Source organism: Podarcis bocagei, assembly GCF_964188305.1.
Source record: "Podarcis bocagei genome assembly, chromosome: 2".
In the NCBI taxonomy this organism is placed as follows: Eukaryota; Metazoa; Chordata; class Lepidosauria; order Squamata; family Lacertidae; genus Podarcis; species Podarcis bocagei.
This window is the reverse complement of record NC_138126.1, coordinates 30,116,021-30,125,726: the sequence shown is the minus strand read 5'-3', so window position 1 is coordinate 30,125,726 and position 9,706 is coordinate 30,116,021. Positions and strand designations below refer to the sequence as shown.

Sequence of the window (9,706 nt, the reverse complement as noted above, 5' to 3'; positions counted from 1 at the left end):
ATGTAGTATAAACACTGACAACTGGGAAACACTGGCTTGCAAGTGCTCCAGTTGGAGAACAGCCTTTACCAAAGGTGTCATGGGTTTTGAAGACTCAAAACTAAAGACGCAAAGGAGAAATGTGCTAGGAGGAAGGCATGCTTGGCAAATCCACACTGTGATCAACTCCCACCCGGAAACCAATGTCCCCACTGTGGAAGGACGTGTGGATCCAGAATTGGCCTCCACAGTCACCTACGGACTCACTGTTAAAACCGTGTTTATGGAAGACAATCTTACTCGGCTACGAGTGATCGCCAAAGAAGATCACTGCCAGTTTTTTTATCCTGTGAGTAGATCACAGTCTCTTGCAAGTTGGATGTGCCTGGTATAGAACAATTGCCAGTGGGAGATGGGATCTCTTTTACTTGATGGAAAACTAGAAAATGTGTTGATGCTCTTGACTGTCTCTAAAACGTGGGATGGCAGAAATGAATTGGGCAACCACTTCCCTTGGTAGACTTTGAGGGCAGGCAGTGTCCGTGAGATATTCTCTCTATCTGCATATGCCATAACCTGGTTTAGTGAACCCAGCGAGAGGGGCGGTAGCATTCACTCGCCTTATGCCACGGCCCTGGGTATTCCAAATACTTGTTTAGCCCACTGTTTCTGCACTGATTAATGTAGGAACAGAAACTGGACACACTCAAAGTAAGGGAGACTGGAGAGACTCATAATCTGAATTTGCAGTGTAGGCAAATCACTGTCCATACCAAAGCTGTGTCCCTTTCTTCCTGTTCCTTAAAAAGTTTGCCTCCAAAACAGTAGCAAATGAACACTAAGCCAGCTTTGCTGTGTATCTACCTGACATACATGGGTTGGGGTTCTTGGCAAGCAGAAGCGAACGTGGCCCGTCTTTTCCTTCCACTACGACTAATTTTTGCTGGTCTTCGTAATGAAGCAGAAACATAATTGTGCATCTCATAAAGACAACCTAATCATTTTATTGCCTTGTTTCAGTAACATCTTGTTTATACAACAAGCTAATTTCCTGGTCATGAAGCAAAAGCACAACTTTTTTCTTATAAATAGTATAAATTATTTTATTTACAGAAACTTGTTACAAAACAAATAGACTATATATTTATTTTCTTCTTTTAAATATCCAAAGTAATTTTTTTTTCTACCTCATGACATTTGTTCATGTACTATACAGCAGCCAACACAAAAAAGTTCAGCTCTGAGCAGATGCTCTTGAATATGTATACAAATTATCAAACTATTCACACATTTTACACAGGAGATTGCTTTTTCCCCCTTTCTATGGAGCCGGGCTCAACTCCAAAAACAAGAAGCTTCCGCAGCCTACATTCTTATTGACATTATGTAGTGCTCATTAAAAAATAACAATAATCACCTTTCATAAAAAGTAGGATATTTTGCACAAAAGCATTTAAAATAAACGACCTTCTGCTTGAGGAAAGCAGAACAATCTTTTCAAGCCCAATCCCCTTCACCATACAATTCCCCCCTTCCCAAAAAGACAAAACAGAAACAAACATCCTTGGCAATAACAACTCTTGCCGGAAGACGACTTACCGGAAGATGATAGGTTGAAACCACACTATGTGAACCGCTCTCATTCAAACCTCACTGGAACGAAGAGGGAGTTACGCACTTGCTAAATCCCATTCATTTCAGTGAGGCTTGTGCAGAGGATAGCCTGGTGGCGGCTTGTGTTGGTAGTTTGTAAAATTGCTTTGAGGGGTAACTTTTTTCCCAATAATACAAAATAATGTCAACATTCTGTTGTTTTTCTTTCATTTCGTTTTTAAGTTCTAGCTGATAGCAACAGAAGAAAATATTCAGATTTACTTGTTGAAAAGTATCTCCAGAACCCTTGGCATTATTTATGAACTAGGGACTCGCTTCAATCGGATCTTTTGATTTTGTTTTATCCCGCCCCTTCCGCCATCCTCTCTCCCGCATTAATATGTAGTCATATGTAGGTGGGGAAAGCAAGCTCCAATTCTTTTTTCCAACAGAACATTCAAGTCTTTAAAGGAGAAGCTGTCTAAAAAACAGTCCAAGCTTAAAATCTAGATATATAAATCAGGCACTTTCAGTTTTTCCATTAGTTTTTTAAACCACGTAAAGACTCACATACATGTGCACACATACACAAATGCTAAAAGAAAAAGAAAAAAAGAATTAGAAGCCGTGTGTCATAACTAAAAGGTAGTCTTCTGGGATTCAGGTAACTGTAAGAAATGTTGTGTATACCAGAGCAGGCTAACCATATGCATCTAAATGCCACACAGCCTTCCTGCTTAGAGAAGTGGCGCCTGCGGGCATCAGACTGCAATGCCAGAGCCTTCGTTTGTATCCAGCAATTCCCAAGACATTAAAAGAAAGAGACACAACTCTTCCCCCTCCCCCCTCCCCAAACAAGAGACATCCCTTAAAAACTGCAAAGTAGGCATGTTATCTATTGGATTGGCAGTGAACCACTTCAAATTATAAAAAAGTATTTGCTTTTCTCTTTTTAATTAATAAATACTAGATGATTTTCAATTGTACCAAAACTGGATATAAGAAAAAAAGACCTGTGCAAAAATACATATTTAAATATGTACAATCAATTAACAAAATATGTCTTCTGAAATAGGGATACTTCAATATTTATAATAGAACAAGAAATTCCAAAATAAAGATACAAAAGTATGGGTTTCATTATTTTCGTATAATTCTTTGTTCATCATTGCAACATTTTTTAATTTTTTTATTTATTTTAGGTTAAGAAAACTGCAGGAGTCATAATGAGAAGCTGGAAAGACTATAAAAATTGTATCTCTTAAATTAATACCAAAATCTTTCTAAGAAACAACCCAGCCACTGCAAATCTTGCAAGATAAATTAAATCTGAAATTTCCTTAATTATTTACAATAAGAATGTTGTCAGACAATAAAAGCTTCAAATACAATCATTCCATTTATTACTAAGCCCCCAAAATGGAATATTGTTTGTATAATATTTAAGCAAGTCTACACTTTGAGGGCAGGCATAAATTAAGACGTCCTCTGGTTCTATTCATGGCAAGTTTTAAAATTATAAGCCATAACAGACAGATACAGGCCACAATTCCATCCTGGAATGTCACTTACATAAGCCCCACTGAATGCATCAGGCAGGCTTTGCGCAAGAGCATGGCTGTGTTTGTGTGAAGCTCCCGTTTCAACATGGCTTGCAGTGGAGACATTCACAGTGGGAATTGGGCCCAGAGCTGCAACTCATATAAATTAAACACAGTGGTTAACTGCTGAACTTTTTACAAAGATCTGTATGTCTTTTAAGGAGCCTAAGACTTGCTTTGATGCTTTCAGAGCAACATAATATTTATAAAACAGACATTTTTGAGTACTTAAAGCCACTAAAGGTTTAACTTATGAAAAATTTGTCAGCCTTCGAAGGTAAATCTATCAAAACCAAATTGCACTTGTGATCAAAAATATCCAACACATGGGAAGGAGTCAGTATCGATTTCCTCTCTGCGGAGCAGATACATTACTTTGGTCGTCTCCTCCCATGCCCCAGGTAAGCCAATTAAGAGGTTTTAACATTTTATAGCATCCTCTCGAAACTGAAGGGTTGTTCAAGCCCTCCCTTTTAAATATTTGCATAATCATCACCATCCAAAATATTATTCCTTTACTTAAAAAACAAACACATGATCTTTTGTGAATTCAAGGCTTTAGAGTTGTCTGCATAGAGTCTTGTTGCTTCACTGTGTTTTAATAATCATAGCAAATTGGAAAACCTCAACAGGTTTAAAAAACAAAACCCAAGCAGCTGCTGCTTGTGGCGGTTTCAGAATCCCTGATGTGCAATGCACCACCATGGTCAGGAGAGAGGCTGGGCTGTGTGAATTCGATAGGCTCAGATTGTCTAATCTCAGCAAGATCTGGTGCCCCTTTAAGGCAGAAGTCTACAGGCACACATTCCACCGAGAGCTTCTCCTGCACAAGCCCTGTTGAGGATCGATTCAGACAATCAGCTTTCTTCCTCAATGAGTCCTGCTAACCATTTGGCCACGCATTTTACCAAGGATAGGAGTGGAACAGAGCTAGGTGATCTGATGGGGTCCCCAAGGTGCAATGGATTCTGCACTTATCACTTTGAGAAGTGATGAAAATACAGCATGCTGAGATCTGTAGCTTCAGCAGAGTCTGCAGTTAGTTGGCACCCTCAGACAATCTAGCCTCACTTGATTATTGCAAGAGCAAATTCTCATTGGGGAGGCTGTCTGAATCCACAACCCAAACACACCCCATTGAAATGGATAGAAATTTACTTTCTACGGGCTTGCTGAAGGAAAGCTCTGCCTGTGTTATGACCTATGGTTTGGGGTTTATTTTTATTTTTTTCCTTTCACGTGATAAAATGTGTAGAAATTCCAGGTTGTAGTTGGAGATTCACTAGTGTCACAAACATCCAGATCAAATGATAATATTAAAGCCCTTCTGAGGATATTACTTTAAAACAAAACACTTTTTGCTCATGGGAACGAGGGAAATGACCACTTGGGACTGGATGGCGTTTAAAACACTCCCCCTTTGCTCACAAGATGGCTGTACAAGGGGTGCATTTAACACTGAGCTCAGAATTTGAACTGGCACTTAATGCAGTCATCCAAAAAATCTGAATGTGGACTTTATTGAACGGAATGCTAATTTGGTTATGTGAACAAGGCATCAACTTACTGGAAAAAATCTTTCAAGAAAAATAGCATTGAGATTTCATTGTTTTAAAGGTTTGCATTTTAGTTTTATAAGGACTATTTTGTGTTCTGTTTTTTAAAAGGTTGGATGGTACAACCAACTTAGATTGGCATTTTCAGTTTCCCCTACCCACCTACCCAAAACAACAAAGGCTTATGGCATACAGTATAGGTCAAGAAATATATTCTTTGGGAATAGTTTTAGAGGTCATTCACCATTTTGGATTTGAGAGTTTTGCATCTGGGTTTGGGGGGATATATATATTTTTTAAAAAAGATCAAAGCAATTTTATTCAAAATCAAGCAGGCACAGCCCTCCTCCATACAATGTCGCTGTGCAACCTTATTTCATTTCAGTGGCAGTTGTACAGGACCCGACGAACGCTCCACTGGAATGAATGAAGAATACTGAGCAGCTGTGCTTGGTAGATGATGCTCATAAAATTGTTCTGTACCATGTGATTTCACTATTTAATTATGCTTCTTCTTTTTTTAATTTTTCAGTGATGGCCATGAACATTTTTGTGTTTGTTTTTTAGAACTCCTGACAGCTTCTTATCCCAAATTACTTGCAAAAGGCTGGGCAAAATGTAGACCGTTTTTGTTTTCTAAGTTGTGCTATTTTTGCATTCCAATCAAGGAACATTGCTATAAAACACTAAAGCCGTATTCCCTTGTTGAGGGCTGCTTCTTCTTCTTCTGTTTATTGTGCCTAACACATTGTGCCCCCTCCTTCGTGAGGGGTTTTCACTGGACAGTGCCAAAGGGGCAGTTAATTATGCCTATGACACTATCAGAAGAAAAGAAAAAAACAAGTCCACAGTAATGTTCTTTCCCAAACATTGCTTTGCCCAACCAACCTAGATCAAATAGTGGCAAGGTGATGTACTCCTGTAAGTGAAATCTCACAGGGCTTTTGTAGCAAGCTGTCCAGACCACTGGTAACACTGAGAGGAAACATCCTGTGGCTGAACGGCAATCCAGAGTCCATTTCCAAGCTTCGCTGCTACAGACATGGCTTCAGGGAAACTCCTTGATTGTGTGACAGTCCAGTAGATTTCCACACCTGAGGACTGTGGGAAGCTGGGAGAACTCAAAAGGCATCTTGGAGTCCAGGATTTCCAGATGGAGATTTATTCATTTTTCCCCGCTTGTAGTGAAAATAATCCAGTTCTTTTCTTACCATGGCATTGTCTGTGTCAACTGTTAGGGACGAGCCTTTGGCTTTCGCACAAATGAAAAGAGGAAAAACAGATAAATAAATATTAAATATTTTAAGTGATAAAGCTATGTCCAATTATATCATCTGGGATCCCCAAAACATGCTTTGGCAAAATTCAGTAGCACAGGTTAACAACCAAACATCTACTTTCTTGGGGTGAGGAAAAGCTATATGCATTTTATTGCTATATCATGTTAGGCATATTTCTGTATAGGGTTCTTTGTCACAGCAACAGCAAAAACCTACTTGACCCCTCCCTTTCTTATGTGTCAAAGGAAAACCTTTCCCCCCCTTTTTACACAGTATATGAGCAAAGTTCAATTACTTGTCATCAAGTAATTGAAAAATATGAAGTGGCTTCTAAAATTTCAGTAAGGTTACTGATTAAAAAACATGAATTTCTATTTTACTGCCCAGTCCCATATCCTCCCTTTAGTTCACTGTGGTATAATATTGTCAATTCCAATCAACAACTTGTTCATTTGCAACAAGGCACCTGCCCCCGGTTGCTGAGATGACCAGTAATTATCAAATAAATAACTATGGAACCCATTATGCCCTGTTAAAAAAAAAAAAAATCAACGCTGCTTTTCTTGGCGGGTGCAGCAGATTTGAAAAAAACTATTAGTTGATCCACTAGTGGTATTTAAGCTACAAGCTAGCAATCTGGCAAAAGGCAAACAGACTTGAATCCCACTGGCACAAAGCTATCTGTTTGAGTTGTTTTCAATGGCACAACTAAGCTCTTCCAACTTGCAAGCAGCCCCATGGGGTACCCGTTTCTGGCTATGTGAAGGAATGGACTGGATGAGAGCCAACAAACGGAAGCTCAAGCCAGAGAAGACTGGGGCCAGTGTGGTGTAGTGGTTAAGAGCGGTAGTCTCCTAATCTGGGGAACCGGGTTCGCGTCTCCGCTCCTCCACATGCAGCTGCTGGGTGACCTTGGGCCAGTCACACTTCTTTGAAGTCTCTCAGCCCCACTCACCTCACAGAGTGTTTGTTGTGGGGGAGGAAGGGAAAGGAGAATGTTAGCCGCTTTGAGACTCCTTAAAAGGGAGTGAAAGGCGGGATATCAAATCCAAACTCCTCCTCCTCCAGTGGGTGGTTCCCTAGACTGGATGGGTGGAAGATCGCCTGATCTTGATGGAGTTATATTCCCTTGATAAAGGAGTGGGCACACAGCTTGGGAATACTTCAAGATCCTTTGCTGTTGCTTCAGACTCAGGTGGCCTCAGTGGTGCAGAGTGCCTTCCCTCAGCTTTGGCTGGTGGCCCAATTACGTCCCTAGTCTAACTTCCATTGTCTCTGCTCTGATAACAGTTAGGTTAGGTTACTGCAACGCATTATACGTACGGCTGCCTCTGCTAGGGCAGAATTCAGTGGCCAGGTTGCTCACCAGGGCAAAATGGTTTGAGCATATTACATCAATCCTGGCCCGACTGCACTGACTGGCTGCCGATTAGTTTCCAGGACCAATACAAAGTGCTGGTTCTGACTTATAAAGCCTTAAATGGTTGAAGAACGCAATACATCAAGGACCACCTCTCCCTGTATGAATTGACCGGGACCCTGCAATCATCTGTCGCCTTTCTTTGTGTGCCTCTTCCATGAGAGGTCTGGAGGGCAGCAACACAAAAATGGACCTTCTCTGTGGTGGTTCCCTGCTTGTGGAATGCTCTCCCCAGAGAGGCTTGCCTGGTGCCTTTATTACATATCTTTAGGCTCCAGGCAAAAACTTTCCTCTATAACCAGACCTCTGGCTATTCTATGGCCTTTTAAATGTGTTTATGGAAGCAGCGTTTATTGGTTTGTTTCTGCTTTTGCTTTATTACGTATTTTGAGTTCTCATTTTGTATTTTTATTTTGTGTACTGCTCTGGGATCTTTGGATGAAATGTGGTATACAAATTTAATAAATAATAATAATATCCTCAAACATGAAGGAGTCTCTGGTTTCCCATAGCTGAAAACAGGAAAGCCCTTCAGGATATATAGGTGAGTCCAGTTGGATCGTGCTATTTCCCCCAACAAGGAATCTGTGCCATGTCTTAAAAATTCAACAAGTCCCAAAAGATGAAAGGGAATTATGCTTCTAACAAGCAATAGCATCCATGGCGGCAAGGGAGTTAATAATAATAATAAACCATTTTACAAAGCGAAGCATACACCCAAGATATCCAGCGCCAACATCTCTGACAAGAAAAAAATCACCTCCAGTAGGCAAGTACTGTCCGGAATGGGAATTTCTCAAAGTAACTTGTCTGGATATCAATATGGCCCAAGTAAGATTTCATACCTGATGAAGGATAGAATTGTTCATCAGTCCTTGTGTCCCTGGGATTGCACCAGCGTGTTTCGTATGAATGTTGTTCACTGGCGGCAATTTGGCAACCTTGTTTGCTTTGCTGCTGCTGTTTATGCTGCTTGAACCAGGCGAGCACTTTCTTTTCTTTCCTATGAATTTGTCTAGGGAAGGATGTGAATGTGAAAACCCGCCGTGCGAGTTGACCGTCAGCTCGCTGGACTGGTGAATGAACGGCCCCAACGACAGGGTGGAATCGCCACTGTTCACCATCACACTCATTCGTTTTATAGATTCTGCAGGGCTCCCAGTCGGAGGGCCCCTCCCTGATTGGTCATGTTTGAGGCTAACCGAGTTAGCTTTACCAGTCATACAGTTGAGGCTGTGGGACGAAGACATCCCAGGCGAGTGATAAGAAGCCCCAGAGTTTCCAGAGTTCACCACACAGTTCTTCCTAAAGGACTCTGTGGAATGAGAAGAAGGTGCTGGCAGCGCAGAACTGTTCTTACGCTTCTTTCCTGAGCTGCCACCGCTGCTGTTGCTACTGGTACTGTTGCAGTTGGCACTGCTAGCAGAAGATTCCTTAGGCTTGAAAGACTTGCTGGATTTCAATTTCTGAGGTTTGCTGGACAGAGGCGACGGTACCGAGGAAAGCACTGGAGGCGTGGAAGGGGATGTAGACACTTGTCTTGATTGCATACTGCAGGCAGGTTCTGCTGCACCAAAACTTGCAGGGTTGGCATTGAGCGTAGTCCCGTGGGATGGTACCGATTTCCCACTGAGGGATAAACAGGAAGGAGACATGTGTGCTGGCGAGGGCATAGCTGTGGCGGGCAAGAGGAAACCTGTTGTGCTGGAGCCGTACTGCGACACAGGCGTCGAGCTTGTCCGGTGTGGAGCACGCAAGGATGTAGTGTTGCTTGTCGCTGGAGGAATTTTCCTAGGCGGCAGGGAAAAGCAGGTCGTTAGTGCTCTGTGGGTTAATTCTATTTTGCCCGCTTGAAATAAAAAAATCTGCTACCTTAACAGAAAGAAGACTGAAAAGGTACAGTGGGCACAGAGTCAAAGGCCCTACACAAATGGCCATCAGAATTAGATACCAGGGATCCCCCTTGTCCACCTAGCTTCACCAAAGGTTGCCAGCATTCTTGCTGGCAACCTAACAGATTTTGAAGAAAGCAATGTCCAAATCTCTCGTCCTAAGAACCTGGTAATAGCTCTGTTGGACCAAGCTAATGGCAACTCTAGTCCAGCACTCTGTTCTCACAGTGGCTAACCAGAGGCCCATGGGAAACCTGCAGGAAGGCCTGAGCACAACGCTATTTTTCTCTCCTGCAGTTTCCAGCAACTGGTATTCAGAAGTTGTCAAGGAAATTTGGTTTTTCTGCTCTCTTCTGTCCAAAAAGATTCTCTCGCTCAGACCTCT

General features: G+C 41.7%; 2 protein-coding genes across 3 annotated transcripts in view; both read right to left on the bottom strand.

Annotated features, from left to right (window-relative positions):
* The window catches only part of LOC308581639 (uncharacterized protein C3orf49), a 239,089-nt gene that overhangs the window by 120,819 nt on the left and 108,564 nt on the right, over positions 1-9,706 (bottom strand). The gene's annotated exons all lie outside the window — the stretch shown is intronic.
* The window catches only part of ATXN7 (ataxin 7), a 97,383-nt gene continuing 88,637 nt past the window's right edge, over positions 961-9,706 (bottom strand). For both annotated transcript variants that reach the window (XM_081184055.1, XM_081184056.1), the window contains 2 exons: positions 8,275-9,220; positions 961-5,981 (listed from right to left, as the gene is read on the bottom strand). In XM_081184055.1, the coding sequence (XP_081040181.1) occupies positions 5,964-5,981; positions 8,275-9,220 (964 nt within the window). In that variant the 3' untranslated portion in view covers positions 961-5,963. The remainder of the gene's footprint in view (positions 5,982-8,274; positions 9,221-9,706) is intronic.